The sequence below is a fragment of the Nymphalis io genome, chromosome 7 (genome assembly GCF_905147045.1).
Source record: "Nymphalis io chromosome 7, ilAglIoxx1.1, whole genome shotgun sequence".
In the NCBI taxonomy this organism is placed as follows: Eukaryota; Metazoa; Arthropoda; class Insecta; order Lepidoptera; family Nymphalidae; genus Nymphalis; species Nymphalis io.
In genome coordinates this window covers 6,119,229-6,137,022 of record NC_065894.1, presented here as the reverse complement: position 1 = coordinate 6,137,022, position 17,794 = coordinate 6,119,229, and the positions used below count along the sequence as shown (strand labels likewise).

Below are 17,794 nucleotides of genomic sequence, written 5' to 3'. Positions count from 1 at the left end.
TATTCCCATATAATGATTCATATGGAGTTGTATTTTTAAGTTTAAGTAACAAATCTGTTTTTAAAATATACGACCGTATTTGTGCAAAACATATTTTTTAGCCTTTTGCTTCAAAGTGGAAGCATCTGACCTTCTCAATGACAGTACTATTTGCTCTCTCACAAACATTATTCCGACCAAGTGTGTACGTATTTATCATATTGTATATCATACATGTTTAATCGGGTAGTTGTCCGTTTCAATATTATAAAACCGTTGTCTGTTCGAAGTATTTATTATTTTTAATAGCTGATTGTCATCCAGTGGCTTTTAATTTCTAAAAACACTAAAATATATACTACTACTAATATTATAATATAAATGCGAATGTAACTCTGTTTGTCTGTTACACTTTCAAGACTAAACTACTGTTTTTTTTTAATGAAATTTGTTATGAATCAAGCTTGAACCTCAAGGACATAGACTACTTTTTTAAATACTTTGTAAGTCTTTAACCATTTGATTGAATACTTTTTCTAATTCATGGACACTAGTTTTTAAAATGACCGCTTTCTTTGAATTTGTTCAGTCTATTTCACTTGTCATTTTCAATTATTTTAGTTTTAAATATTTTTGCGTGTACAGCGCAGATAGATCTCGTTTTAAAGAATTAGGAAACCTTAACAATATTTTTATCGTATAAGTAATCTTATTGCGTGAGTTTTTGATTGAGACTTTTTTCCGGCAAATGACTGAGACAGCCTACTTCAATCTGTAACTAGAAAATTCCGCGCCTCTTAAAGTCTCTGTCTCTGTTGCCTCGACCAGTTACACGTATACGTAGTTAAAAAGTTGTAGCTTACTTGCCTTATAATAGAGATTCAATATACACATTTTTACAAGTTATTTCTATAACTGCACTCAACTTTACTGGAAGTAGTAGGGCTTTGTGCAAGCTCGTCTGGGTAGGTACCACCCACTTATCAAATATTCTACCGTAAAACAGCAGTACTTGTTATTGTTGTGTTCTGGTTTGAAGGGTGAGTGAGCCAGTGTAATTACAGGCACAAGGGACATAACATCTTAGTTTCCAAGTTTCATGGCGCATTGGTGATGTAAGCGATGGTTAACATTTCTTACAATGGCAATGTCTATGGGCGTTGGTGACCACTTACCGTCAGATGGTCCATATGCTCGTCCGCCTACCTATTCAATAAAATATGATGAAATAAGATATGAACATAATATAAAATGAGAGATCAAATGTTAAAATAACTTTGCCTTGGTCAACTCATCATAATTTTTTATATCATTTAGTTATATTTATATAAATTATAAATGTTGTTAGAGTTTTCTTGAAGGGGAAAAAATCAACTATACCTCAAATTTTACTAATAAAAAAATGTCCATAACCTTAATTAGACCTTTGAATTTTTTAATAACGACTGTTATTCAGTTCACATTACTTTAACAATAAAGCATTCTTAAAAATAGTAACGTATAAAACGAACATGTTATTTTTATATTTAACCTTTTTTCAGAATATCGTAGCACCAGTAACATAGTATTTTATCATCAAAGAGAAACGTTGCGGGAACGCTTCCTTACTTCCTACGACCTGTTTGCATATGGTTACTTTAAGCGCATTATTCTTTATACCTATTGTATATTACGGTCTATCGATACGACTTTCATGTGATCCTATTTGAAGCGTATATTGAATATCGGAAACGTATTTGGGGTTGAAATGAGATCTCTTCCTATTGTTTTCGAGGCTCCACTTGATCTCTTGCGTTAGAAGTTTGACGGCTAATTTCCTTTGTTTTTTTTTGTGATGCAAAACCTTGATATTATTATAGATAAATATTGTTTTGATTTTTGCTGTTTTTTTATTTGATTTTCCAGCAAATAAATCTTCGATCACAATTCTATTTTAAAAATTATTTATATACTATATTATGCTCATATAGCGCTTTAGAAATTAAAATTTCTGTAGTTGCTCTTTGTTTTACAGAAATTAGATAGGTTTCTCTTGCAAATAATATCGTAACTTGTTTTAAGCTCTTAATAGTTTTTGTTTTACGAAATAAAAGTATGAGATTACATTTGTTAAATAAATAGTCATCGATAGTTGAAAATTCGCTCGAAGTATAATAATAATTTCTGAAACAAAAGTAGTAATAAAATAATAAGACCCTAAATGTCACCGAAATTTTCCTCATTTGACCAAAGTAGTTTTGTTTTAAAGAAAAAGTATCATACCTATCGTCTATTAGCTAAATGCCCATAATAAATAATGGACGTGTGTTATAATTTTCGTGTATTGTTTGCGACGGAGAATAACAGTTATTCGTGTAAAGGACGTTAATCATCGCTGCTTGTGGCGCCCCGCGAGACACGAGACTTTCCGCCGCAAAGTGGATTTTTCGTTCATTTCCTCGAGGACATTTTTGTTTCCGACTCTTGAATAAAACTGAAATGTTATCAAGCAACACCATTCCCCCAGAAATAGCTCGGTCACAACGCAGTTGCGTTTTTTCTTTGTATTCTTAACATTTTCCGGGGAATTATTCTTTATTATCAGCTATAAATATTAAATGTAAAAGTTTTAGCCGTCTTTAAAAAGAAAGACGTTATTATAATAATTTAATACCAACTTGTATTTTTTGTGAATATGTTTCTCAATAGCTTTGCTGACTATAAACAGTTTTTATTAAATATTGTTTTATTGGATTGGTTATACCTCGAGTATAGTAATATTTTCATGTAAAAAAAACCCTAAACGTACACTAAGAAAGTAAGCTAGTGAATTCGTTACTATGTGTATGTTACTTTATTATTGTGGAATATTTTTAAAGATCAGATTATACTTTGAATATTGTTCCATATTAATGAAAAGAAATTTAAATGTTGTAAAACTATATTTTTCCTTATTTTAAAAGACATAAATATAAAACATTATTTCCCCATAAATGTTAATAAATAAAACTGTATATAATTTTTTTAAATATAAAAATCAACTAAAATAAATAGCCTGCATGTAAATTTGAGTTAAAAACTTGAAAATAATATTGAAATACATATTTACGACACCTTATCCGTGAAACTTTGGAGCCACATAAATGTCTCTGCGGGTTTTTAAAAATAAAAATATAAAATTTTATTGTTTAAGGTAGTATTTTCAAATGAAATAGATATTTATTCTTCATATAAAATGTACTTTATTCCTTACATACAGCTTGATAAATTATTTCAATTGATAAGCTAGGGAAGTCTACCTATTTGACAGCACAGAATTCACGATTATTCGTCAGTCAATCAGGCGTGGGACGTGCATCATTTGTTTCAGCATCAAATTTTCCCCACGGCGACCTCACAAACAACAAAGTGCTTGCAAACAAATGAACATTTTAAAAGTTACCCTAATATTTAGGGTGATTTTTTACTAGAAAATATATTAAACGTTATAGAAAACAGAATTGTGACGCTTTTTAAAGGTGTTGAATTGAATCGAAAATTTGTTTGTTGTTATTTTATATCAATTAAATATAGTCATTCTTTAATTCGATTTAGTTTTTTTTATTATAGATTAGTAATTACCAGTTTCAGCCTGTAAATGTTAAACACAGCCTTTCCTTTTTACGGAGAAGGTTTATTGTAAATCGTCGCGATGTTTTTCTTCACCGAGCACGAATGAATTATAAATATAAATAAGGCAAATCAGTGCTGTTTGCTTGTGTTTAAATCTGCAAACAATGGTCAAGTTTCACATGTTCCGACTGGTCTCAGTCTCCATTCATCTCAGCCTCCAAAAAAAAGAATTTGTATTAAAATATTCATTAAAACAAAACATACAAATGAAGCAGCTCTTTTACAAGTTGTTTAAATGAATTCGCAATATTGTTGCCCGAGTATAATTCTAGATGAGAACTTTGTAATTTCTGTCTTTGCGGGCAAATTAGTTTGGGCAAAAGTCAAGCGGCTGTATCTTTTATGAGAAGACCAATATAAATTTGAAACAATGTAACCAAAATGTGAACGCGAAGCTTGGAGAATGTTGGGAGCAATTATACTGTTAAAATCAAACTCTATCGTTAAAGTTAAGTAGAACCTTTCGTGACTTTGAATTTAATTTTAAATATAGAATTAGTTCTTAAGACCCGTTAAATCATTACTTTCTTAGTTTCATTAAACTTTATAACTTATCATCTATTTCAATTCAAAGGCGCAATACATTAATTAAAATTATGAATATTATGTAGTGAATAAGACTAGCATTTAGCTATGTTGTTAGACAAATAAGCAAAAGAAAAAGTCATTAAGGAGATAAAAAATTAGTTTGTCAATGTGTACATTTTTTTAAGGACACAAGCAAGCTATCCTCTTAAGGTGTAGTGAGTGATTATTTTCGTTTAAAGACACCGGTACTGTACAAATCATCATACATAATTCTTTTTCTACTCCACAAAGCCGCCTGCTCACTTAATAATTATTTTTACTAACTCGCTTTTCGAAGCGGGATACAGCGGGATACCCAATAGATGGGCTTGCATAATGTCTACAACCTGTAAACATGATGATGTCAAATTATGATATGAATGATAGAAATTAGTGTTTAACTAAGAACCCACCACAGTTTAAAAATCATTACGAAAGTGTGTCAGAACTATGAATAATATACATTTATTTTAAACTATCTTTTTTTTTTTTTATTTTATTTATTAAAAAATAAATATATATATAGAAATACTCTTACGAAATTTTATCCTTCCTCATACAAGATAATTTGATTTGATACTGATGATAAAAAAAAGCTTTGGCTACAAAGCTAAATAATAGTATATAAAAAGAATTATACTATTGTAATCACTTAAACTATTAAATCCATAAAATGTATGTTTAACGTAGCATATTTATTTATTAAAAAATATCACTAACACAACTCACTCATTATCAGAAAATATCATACCAAAAGTGGGCAAAGGGATGGAAAGGATTTTTCTTCGATAGCATGTGATTTCGTGATCATTACGTATTACACCAACAGTAGTTTATTTTAAAGTTACACACACGCACTTTGGTTACTTGTGTAATAGCTTTTAGTACTTTACTAATTGTAGTGATTTGTATGACATATTTGGGAGATAAACGTCGCACGATTATACACTTTTTTACAACTGAGCGGGGGCGGGGGAGGAGCGGGTAGGAACAAGGAACTCTCTTGTGCGTTTGTTTTAGTGTGCGTCCGAGTATTATCAATGTAATTTTTATGCGTTCGTTATTCATTATAGGTTCTTATTATTTATACTGTTTATAATTTATTATCTAATTTTATTTATTCATTGAATAGCACAGATACATTACTACCGGCACAATGATTTACCGTTGTATTTTAAAAACAAAAATAAAACATTAAATGTAAAAAAGGATTATAAAGAAGAAATATATTGATCTTATTACTTTAAAATAAATGTTTATTAAGATACTAGAAGTCCGTGGCTAACATCCGATTTTGTACTTTTGTATATATATATATTCTCTGTAAATAATTAGTGAATATATGTAATGTCCTTTTTGAGAGAAATTCTTATTAAACCTGAAAAAATATTATCAGATTTTGCCGAGGATAAGTGACATCCGCATCGTTTCTTGCTTGCATGCCAACTTATAGCAAAATAACAGGCAATTTCATCTCACGGTAAGACACAAAGCCCTCTTGTAATAAGAGCGTTCAGCTTATCACGTTCCTCCACTGCGTGTTTGTAAAAGAATTTAAAATTTCCTGCACACATTTCATGCTTAGCGTGTTAAGATTTTTTGTAAGTATATTAACTTTTATTTTGTAAAGCCTTTGGATTCTATAATAATTAAAAAGTATCAAAAACTCGGCTTATACACTGTAAATGCACAAAACATTATAACGTAAAGTTTCTGCAATATTTTGACTGCCAACATAATAATTGTTTTGTCAAAATATGTCTAGCGATTTTTTTTGAGACTTTAATTATTTCGAAACTATAAGCACACTTATGTTACGAGTTTAGAGTATCACAAGGACTCGTATCATATATCTTATGTTTTCTGATTACATAAAAGTCCACAATGTAAACACATACATTTTTAATAATAATAATATCCTGGGACATTCACACGAGGCCATCTGATCCCAAATTAAGCAGAGCTTGTACTATGGAAACCTGACAACTGATATACTACATATACTACTTTTCGTTTGTAAATACATACTTATCTAGATAATTACAACCAGACTTAGGACAAACAAACATGTTCATGCACACGAATATCTGTCCTGGATGGGAATCGAACACACAATTTCGGCGTGAAAGGCAAGTATCTACCAACCACGCCTACCGGCCCGTCAAATACAATACAATAATACAATTAATCATATTTTTATTTTTGAAAAATAAAGTAATGTTTTTAAATTAACAAAATTTTATTCAAATGTTATTGTTTCTTAGTTTTATAAAACATAATGCTACGATATAAATGAATAAGAGAAGGTAATGAGTTATTAACACACAATACGTATACATATTGTAATACACAAGTCTTTTTAAAACAAAATTCGTTGTACACAATCCGATGTGGCTGGCAAATAACGGTCGCCAATGTCCAACGTATGAGTGCACACGATTTGTCGCCAACATGTTACCATCTATACTTTTAATTGGCACCAGTAGATCTACTGCCCTATTCGCTAGGCATGTTGATGTGTGGAACAAGTTCATGTGGCAATTCCTACCATTCGTTTTGGTGATATATCTGCTTTGAATGCAGTTGCGAAAAGTGCTCCTATTTATTACTAAACTAGAGCAGGCATGTGTATTTTTTTATAAAATTATTTGTAAATTACGACAAAAATAGTTTTAAATAAGTTTAATTTCATATCGAATGACATTTGGATATAAAGTCCTACGGCCCATTGATTTCTCCCTTTCTGTTAATATTTGATATTCGAAAGAAGACGTAGCATTGCTTAATTAATAACCACTAAATAATTCAGAAAAAATTGTATGACAATTAATATTTATTTAGAAACAAATAAAGCAAATAGAAAACTTTAATATACAAGTTAAATTTATACAATATTCTTTGAACTACAAAGCACTGTATTTTTGATTACTCTTTTATTTTTGTTGGTATTTTAAAGTACGATTTTAAAATCGTAAATATATTAAAGGTATATCTAATACTGTGCTTAATAGCTGTAAGCCCACGTAAGCCATGTGATAAGCTAAAATATACATCAGTTAAGTATATAGTAACTAGTTGTAATACGATTACTCGCCTACAAAGAATAAAACAGTCGATAGAAGTGGTCCACTTAGTAAAAATTTGGTACAATTGTGTAGCATATATAAATGTATGCATGTAATTAATTTGATAGTATATTATTGATATTAAATATTTTGATATGTCCAGGACTCTTTGTAGGATAGCTATTCAGCAGCCATTCTATTGTCACACATCAATCCTATGCTTTACTGAATCATTTGGAAAGTGAAATTTCAAGAATGGGTTAGCTGGTGTTTTTGAAAATAATGTTATTCTAATTTCACCGCGGGGTTAATTCTAAGCGACATTTGCCCATTGCGCAGGAGATATTATAAGTGCATAAATGTGTCAGTAAACACAGGCACATTCTCTAAGCCATCACTTTTATAAACCGATGGGATGGCCATCTGATATGAACTCTCCTTCAGGTGTAGAATGACTGGCCCTACGTACTTACACAGGTAAGTAAAAATAACCAACTTCCAAATAATAGGTTGCTATTGAGGATGTCTTGACAGAAAATAACAATAACTTTTTATTGCCTCAAACCGTGATTTGAACACTAAAACTCGGAATCTGTAGCGCTACAAGCCATACACTAGACCTCGTTAAGGTTATTTTCAGTGCATTTACAGGGAATAATAAAGAAATATCTGAAATTTCATAGTTGCCACGTATTGGCAATACTACGAATATTATAATATAATAGTATAAGAAATTGTTTATATTAAATTTTCGTTAAAAAAAATGGTTAGATTAAGAATTCAATTTAAATTAAAATTAAAAAAGCACCTATTTCTCTACATAATGCATAAGTAATATCGGAAGGTAATTTATTAATCTAGGAACAACAGAAGCTTTTACAGACAGATGTTTTTAACAAATTTGGTACAATTAGTGTGGCATCATACTATTTATTATAATATACTGTATATTTACATCAATATTATTTATATCCTTAGTAATATTAATTATTTCGATAGCAACAGTGACAAACATTGTATAAAAACGAGAAGTAAAGAAAAACACTTGTACCTTTCGTTGGGCAAGGTGTTTGATTTTATTATAAAATACCTCAAATATCAATTAATACATTTAAAATACATGTAAAGAAAACTTTAATTAATAACGCGTAGTACAACACTTTCTAATGAAAAGCCGGTACCCCTACATCTACCTTTAAATTACAATGAACAAAGAGGATCACTTGTAATTAAGTAAATATAAAATAGTTTTTGAAGATTTCCTTAACAAATAGATATAAATTAAATGCTATAATTCCATAAGTTAAACAACATTTAAAATTTCTGAAATATAACTTAAATAATTGTAAACGAGCTCGATGTCATTTTTAATTATTTACTCTTCAATCGCGATACCAATACCACGTGATCTGAAGCCATAAATCAAGCATTAACCTAAAGGTCACTAGTACATGTGAATTTTGTTGGACTTGTCCAACATAATACCTTAACAAATATGTATACATTCACATAGGTTTTGTTGGTAGTTGGTGGTAGTAAATTAACTAAATTAAATTAAAGTTAAATAATTTTCAATATTACTTAAACCATTTCAAAAAAATATTTCTATTTAATTGTGTTCATGACAACATTTTCATAGCAATAAAATAATTTGTTCGTTAGTATGCCGACGACGAGCTCTTAATAGCAACTGTTTTAAGTTCGTGACTTACATTATAAGTTTTACAAATTATACTCATTTAGATATGCATGGCCTTTACGTTTTTCCTTATAAGTATCATACTTTATTATAATTCCACGAAAACCCAGACGAAAGTTGACAAAACTGTTTTAAACAGATATTAAATAATGGACTCGAACCCATTTCCCTCTCAAGTTTTAATTATTGCCGCGACTCATTCCCAGGGAAGCCCAACAACGAGAACAATTCCAAATCCATTCAATTATTCAAACTTTTAATTAATATTAATAGGAGCTCTCACTTTCAAAAGAAAGAACATTGGCGGCAGATAAAAACTCCTTAGAAATTTGCGTTACTTGCAGCTGCGAACTGCGAAATTAATGTGAATACAATAAAGCGTCCGAAAATAGATGAGGAGACGCGAATAAAAATTATTTTGGTATGGTTATTAGTGGTGGTGATGCCTGAACAAAAGCACGTCGGTGTGGGTGCGCGTCCGTAATAAATGCCACGACAAGAGAGATAGGAAATTAAACGAAACTAAAACGAAGTCTTGCATCAGAGGGAGGAAGTTCGGGGAACCGTTCACCGTGCTTTGTCAAAAAAAGTAAATTGAGAGCGGATGCCCGATTTTGTTTACCTTACTGTGAGCGACACGTCTAAAAGTTACTTTACTTTAGTTGTAAAGTAAGTTAGGACCAACTGTTGTACTATCTGTTTCCATTTAATTTACAACTTTTTCATAATACTTCTAACATAGCGCCATCGTTAAGGATCAATTTCGTAAGAATTGTATAATTCATAGATATCATTCATTATGTATTTTGTACCATACCTTTAGGTAAAGGCTCTATGGCAACCTTGACTGCGTCCACTGCCACAAGTCCTGAGAGGATCCATAGCAGAGCCATACTTCGAATAGGTTGCGTTACTTCATCCATCTTCGATGATTATCTACGTCTTCGCATCGCAAAATCTGAAACAATAAATAAAAATATTAAATTTAATCTATTGATACTTATCGACAAAAAATATGCATATGTTTTATATCTGAAGCTTAATTTTTCATTATAAATTGTCATTGTTAAAAATAAAAGAATGCTTTCAATATTGCCAATTTTGCCTGTGACGAGTAGGGATGTATTAGAAAGAAAAAAAGCAATTTTATCTTTAATTTTCATTTAATCCTTTACTTGAAAATAACTGTATCCGAAATTTGCGGATTTGCATTTATGAATAATAACTGGAAAAGTTGAAATTCGCAAATCCGTTCGTATCTTTTCAATATTATAAAATTTGGCAAATAAAGCACCTAAAAAATATCTTCAAACTTGATTTCTCTTTTCAAAAAGTTTTTAAGGTGAAATGAGTTTATTCTGAGCAAAGGAATTTGCATAAATTCGATTAGGAATATTTCCCTGAAAATTCATGGCTTCCCTTGATATTTATAAATTAAGACTTCAAAAGTTACGATTATAGTGAAAACGGATTTTTAAAAACATTGATGATTTTTAATACAAAATTTCATCCATGGAATGACTTTTCAGAGCGCATCTTAACATTATAAAGAAGGTCCTTCTAAATTTTAAGCCTCTAATGTAAATTGTTCATTGAAAGTTGGTCAGTTAACAGATTCTGTTTTAAAATATATTTACAATGTGTATATATATATATTCGATGTTAGTAACAGTTCAAGAACTCCATATGGCTTGCAGCGATGCAATCATCAGAATTCTCGTCCTCGAATAATCACATGGACATTTAGGCGCTAATAATTACGTTCAATCCTTTGAGCCAGCCTTTCTCACGACCAGAGTGATGGAGAAATCTGCATTTTTAGTCTTTGAAAGCAAAAAGTAGCCCCTATTGGATCACTCGTTTGTCCGACGGTCCGATTTTACGTAGTCATTTTACCCTTATTGTCTTGTCCCCTCTTCATTCTTTTAGAACCTTTTAAAAATCCAAGCTCAAATATGTATATTATCATATGAAAATGTTTTTAAACCTATGTGGTTGTCGGAACGATAAAAAACGCTGGAATGTCACAATTCTATTATAGTCTTTAAGAAAGACTGGCGGAACTTTCATTGAGAGTCTAATTTAAAGTACAGTAAATAAGAATAATTAAATCATGGAGCTTGATTTTTTTAAATTTATATCCTGTTACTTTATTTTTATTATATTGGATGTTGTGATGACAAAATACCTGATACACTGATTTTGGATTCCTTGGAATAGGGACTGGCTCTCTTGTGAGACGCTTCATCTCACGTCAGGGAACTGTTAAACAACAAAAAATGCTGAACCGAACAAACAAATATTCGTTTCTGATTACAAATTATAAAATGTCTTTATGTTATTTGCAACTAAAACAGCAGTCCAAAGGGCTTGTAACAATACTTCAAAACAACTTTTAAAAGATATAACACCTTGTTTAATTACCTTCATTTTAATATCGCGATTCAATGAACAAATGATTCCACTATTTTTCAAGGTCGTTTGTACAATAGGGTTTTTCTTAATTTTTGAATGTAAATAACTCTTTTATAAAGTTTGTTTAAATAGCAGTATATTCAAAAATTTAATAATAAACACAAAAGTATATGGTTCAGTGCCATGATAAAATTAGTTGTCGGGTTCTCTAAAATTATTATACCTCTCTCATCTTAAGCGCAAAAGTAGGCGTTCTAATTACAGCAAACGTGTTTCAAGTTTGATTAAAACATCAAACAGGAATTGAGATAGATTTCAGTCTTAGCTTTTGATGTTTCCGGCATAACTAATCAAACCAAATCAGGATCAAATATACCCTCGTTGGTGATTAGTAATAAATGAAGAAAAAATACTAAAACAAATTGTTGCAAGCTGTTTACTAACTCACTTAAGTCGCCTTATTATGCTGTAACCAAGAAACTGAATAGAATGTTATCTTGCATACCTTGCTAATCAAATTAAATTAAAATTATAAAATACACTTAAAATTCACTCTAAATAGACCGTACCTGAATTTCGTCGTTCGTCGCAGTTTCTCAAATCCTATGCAATAATGAGACAAGCTCCCGTCCCTTTGAAGAAAAATTTTAATGAAAAGCTCTAAAAATATTATAAAAGGGCTGCCGTCTTTTAAAAACGTAATTGATCCTAGCGCAGCTTCTTTATTTAAATTTCACTATTTGTTGGCTTGGCTTAATAAACTGCTAGCGAATGGCTTCAGGCCTACCTATACTTTTATACCTTTTTGCGATATTCTATAAACTTTAATGTCGTTCACAAAATGAATGCTTCTTTGCCTGGTTTTTGATATATTTTTTCTTTCAGAGTTTGGTAATCCTGGCGTAAAAATAGTTTTATTATACAAAATTAAAATACGGTGTTGTCATTAAAAATATATAAAAGTAGCAAAGAGTACCAAATAAAATTTGTATAACCACTGGTTACAAGAATCGTAAAGTATTTCTTTAATCGTAGAATAAAAAATTGTTTACAAGTATGATTTTCTTTTTCGAAGTATATTCTCGATCATTTATTATTATTATTCTAGCACATTTACCCAAATCGTGAAACTGAAATCCCCTTCATAAACATTCATTATAGAATCAATATTAATTTTTTAATTACATTTATCAATATTCATTTTCAATACCAATAGTTTCCTTCGTGTAAACTGCGGAATTTTATTTAAAAATAGTTTTCTAGTCTGCATTTTAGAAGAAGAGGGTATAAAAAATTACGCTATGGGTTCAAGCTTACTTCATACTCATTTTCATCCAAATCGGTTCAGTGGTTTAGTTCAGGGTTCACAACCGTACGATAATTTCATACCTACGATGTACGATAGTACACTACTATCGTACGTGGATTGTACGATAATTTCCATTATGATGTAATAAAATAATTTGATAATTACACGAACCAATAACAGTTACAATTGTTTTTACTATCAGCGCCATCTATTGGCTCATTTCTTTCTTAGGAACAATGTAGCCGCTTCATATCTTGGTTTGATGCGGAGTGTTAGGAGTTACAATATTTCCAATATTTCCCGGGATCAAAACGAAAAAAATTGTACGATGATTTTTTTTTTTAGTGTTCTGCTGATTTCAGCTGTAATTACAAATTATTTCAAATATATTGTTGTGATTTTGTATAATATTATTGTATTTTATAATCATTATCCTGTTGTACGATAATGTACGATAATTTTAAGGGCCCTGGTACGATAACTGGCTGACTTTAAGTTGTGAACCCTGGTTTAGTTGAGTAAGCGTAGCAGACTGACAGAGTTACTTTTTATATTGTATATTTTTATAGTAATTGTAAAAAATACTATAACCGCGTACGTAAAATATTTCTATGAAATAAAACCCCAAGTTTTTACGTAGCTTATTTACAATGCCTGCGACCCATATTTTCTCTGAAGTTATTTGCCTAGTAGCCTTTTCTAAAAGTTGGTCAAGATTAGTTTGAACTTCAAAAGTTGCCTTTTGCTGTTAGGACTCACGCAATAGACAACGCCAAACACTTTTTGTTCGTTATGGTTATCGAAAAAGTTAGTGGGTTGAGAAAGAACATAATATAAGTTTATAGAACACAGATGGATACCGCAATCGTAACTTTCAAAACTTAAAGCTGGATTCCTTTATAAAGAATCCACAAAGTATATTCTACTTGCTAATGCATTGCATGAGCACATTTTTAGTGTTATTTTTCATACAACGAAACACTTTCAAAAATCAAATGAGGGTGTCACCTCAAATATGTTTTTTAAATAATGAAATATAAACAAATATTCGAATTACTACTAATTTGTTTTTTGTAAAAGTGTTAATTGGTATGTACAATAAACATCTAAAATTAATATCTTCTAAACTTTATTTTATACTAACAAAATGTAAAACTGTTAACTTCATCTATATATAAATTACCAGGTTTCTATGAGTCATTTAGAGATACACAAATCCTTAATACAATGTCTTCGATCTTTTATAGTTTTGGCAACATTCACATGGTAAACGCACCGACCGCTTTTCTCCGTCATAAGAGTTCACAAAAAATATATATATCTTTAAAAATATACAGCATCTAAATATAATTTATAGCCTTTTATCGACCTTAAAAGTATAAACGATAACAATGTGAACGATGAACTGTAATTGAATATTTATATTTTAAATTCATATTCATGCTTATTTTTAAAGGACATTCGAGATCAAATAAGTTATTTAAATACAAAGTAATTTCTTTATACGTACAAGCATATACGTATAAATTTAATCTTTGAAGTGTGGTATTTTAAGAAACTGACGACCTTTAAAAGTCTTTCAGTCAGAAGTTAGATTGTTGACTATAACGCAAATTAGTATAATTAATTAACGCGTTATTTAGAAGCGCCGTATTATTGATATTCTGTTACATTATGTAATGTTTAATAATTATATTGTTTAAAGACTATTGTAAATTTATGCTTAAAATCAATGTGCCTTAATTGCTGCGAAGTTAAGAAAATTTTAAAATAATATAAGCAGCATAATTGTCACGTTTTAAGTGAAAAATTACTACCACTAAAACTACGGTAAAATATTTTATTTTTAAATTAAAACTTTTCAACGGCAACCTGCGAAATTAGTGGAATGGCTATTAGTAGGGTGTGAAAAAAACGCAATTATGCCCTCGTCGGGTCATTAACAATAGTTTAAGAGAGCTAGGGCTCTGCAATGCGTTACATTGTAATCACCTGAGAATTATAGCCATAAACCTAATGCAATTTTGTGAAGCACCCATATAATTGAAGACAATTATCAATTCCATAAAATCAATTCAATGTACAGATTTATACAATACTGATGAAACTAACAGCTTGCTATAAGAACCAGAAGCTGTCTGCTTATTGACGCAATAACGGTAAACGAGACTCGAAGAAAGCAAAAAGCGTATTTCTTTGAAAATAATCGAACCGGAGTTTACGACTGATAGTCTGTTTGAGACAAAGGAATATTTTCTAGCCTATTATCAAAATTATAGACGGTCGGGAATAAGGTAGAGGACAATACTCTCTCGGCTATGTCTTATTTTAATGGCGCCGTCCCGAGAGCCTATACAGCATTTTATGAACAGGACATTGTCTTAGACGTTGTATTGTGAAAACGACTGAGGAGATAATCAAGACGGTAGTTAAATTCTACCGTTGTATACAGATATTGTTCTTAAGTGATGTTATAATTTTATGTCAAACCGACGTAACATATTAAAATTTCATAATCTGTTTCCTTTGAATTATTAATATTAGTATTGCGATATTCGAACGTCGAATTATTTGACCCGATTATATATTTATATAATAATACGTCTTTGGTACAAGTTACTTATAATTATAATTGTTTTAGAGTTCTGTTTTATTTTGAAAATAAGAGACAGTCAAATTGAATTAAAATAATATATCTATTTTAGTTGAATATGTAAAAAAATAACTTTTTAAAATAAAATCAAGTAATTGAAAACCAACAGCTTAAGTGAGCGACCGAAGCGTTTCTTTCTTAACTAGCTTTTTTCATTTTTCGTTCCTTTTTTATATAAGTTCACTTTCTGCTTTAAGAAAAACTCTTTTGTAATTTATATTAAGCTAAATTTATTAGAAAATTTCAAAGCAATTGTATAACTGAAAAGGAATATTATACTTTACCTTACTAATAACAAACAACAAGATCCTCATGGTTAAAAAAAAATTGTTAGCACCTGTTATAAAGCTGTTCTTAATACTTATTAAAAAATAAAACTTGCATAAATAAGCGTGCTTTGCTCTGAAGATTGTATCGTAGGTGAAAAAAATTAATTTAAGTAAATTGTTTGTACGTGATTGAAGTGTACGACGCGTTACGTGGGAAGGGCTTTTCGTTATTTCATGAGCATTATTTAAATGATTTTTTTCTCAATTAACTTAATATTGCACCTTATTTTACTAATTTATCAACAAAATCAAAAGAACGTAGTTGATAAAATTAACTGTCAAAACGTTAACTATGCTAAAAAAATTTAATTTATTATTAAAAAATGCATTACCAAAGGTGCAGTTTAGAAACACAAGTGTATTGGACGTAGCCCTTTGTACAAAGAAATCGTTTGAGCCTGGCGCTGCCATCAAAGTGACTTCATCTACACACAAAGCAAAGTAAGGAAAATAATACAATCATTGAAATATTCTTTAAATGTTATTTTCGAATGTGGAACCAGTTTTCCTAACGCTTTTTTATGCTAAAAAAAAGCCGAGATGGCCCAGTGGTAAGAACATGTGAATCTTAACCGATGATCGTGGGTTCAAACCCGGGCAAGCACCACTGAATTTTCATGTGCTTAATTTGTGATTATAATTCATCTCGTGCTTTACGGTGAAGGAAAACATCGTGAGGAAACCTGCATGTGTCTAATTTCACTGAAATTCTGCCACATGTGTATTCCACCAACCCGCATTGGAGCAGCGTGGTGGAATAAGCTCCAAACCTTCTCCTCAAAAAGAGGAGAGGAGGCCTTTAGCCCAGCAGTGGGACATTCACAGGCTGTTACGGTTACGGTTTACGGTTTTATGCTTGTATAATAAAAAGAAATAAAAGAGTTTCAGCAAGGCTATTTTACACTTTGCTAAATAGTAAATTTTTAATTCAAATCTCAAATGAGATAACTTTAATTAGAGAAATGTAGTTTTACAACTTAAACGGTGACTTTTTTCAAAGTGTAATATTTATTACGCCATTTACAATTGAGACATCGAGTATTATTATGACACGGAAAAAAATATGAATCCCTAATTTTCGGCTGTTCTTCTACTCATGTAGGTGATTTTTATTTCAATTTACATAACAAAATACTTTAAAAAATATAGGAGAACGAAAAATAAAAGTAAAACCAATTTACAATCAGCGAAGCTATCGAGAAACAAACATACACCAAACATAGGCAAAATAATATATAGTTTTAATAATAACAATGATTGAATTTTTGTACAATAATTTTATAATTTAACAACAAGAACAAGAAGATAAGCTTATAATATGTCGATATTTTTAAAAGTAAAATAGTACAATTTTAATAAATAATACAACAAAATTATACAGTTTTTATTGAAACACATTTTAATAAAAATGGCTGCCGTAAACACGTATGTATGAAAAATATGTTGTAGCATGCATCAGTTACGACTGTACAGAATACCTGCATGTATGTGTGAAAATAAGTAACTCTCTACCCTTTAATGAGCTGGTTGTCAACTACTGATGACAAAACAATATTTTGGGTAAAATTTTAGTTGCTATTCATTTTTTCATTAGCAATGTTGCGTTATTAAATACGTTAAAATAAAAAATAAATCAGTATATGTTTAAAATAAGTACATTTTTACATATCGTTCTATTTCCGATTTCTGTATAAACAAAATTATTGTGTATTATTATTGACACACTATAATATATAAATGGATTTTATTTAAGACTAAATGTTATATGTTTGAAGTATATTAGCGAACAAAAGCTTAAAATCAATTAATGGAGGTTGATTGTTAAAGATAGCTTCAATAGAATTTGAACAAATTAATTTCCGGTAAAATGATTTTTATTTAAATAATCCAAAAAATCGTTAATCATTTCACGCATCCATTAAACAGCCATTATCCATATTTAATATATATGTTATTTTACAGTTACTTTTTACCATATTGTTCTTTTTGGTTAACAATAAATTTCTAACAGTAGTTCAGTATCATTCTAGAAACTATGTCAGACGACGACGTTTTAATCCATAAAGTAAGAAAAGTGGCGGGAAGTGTTCACCGCATAGACAATCCACAACCATTGTTGTCTCTGAC

General features: G+C 30.1%; 1 protein-coding gene across 1 annotated transcript in view; it reads right to left on the bottom strand.

Annotated features, from left to right (window-relative positions):
• Positions 1-17,794, bottom strand: part of LOC126769665 (semaphorin-2A) — a 338,220-nt gene that overhangs the window by 130,778 nt on the left and 189,648 nt on the right. The window contains exon 4 of the mRNA XM_050488552.1: positions 9,779-9,919. Within this exon, the coding sequence (XP_050344509.1) occupies positions 9,779-9,884 (106 nt within the window). The 5' untranslated portion in view covers positions 9,885-9,919. The remainder of the gene's footprint in view (positions 1-9,778; positions 9,920-17,794) is intronic.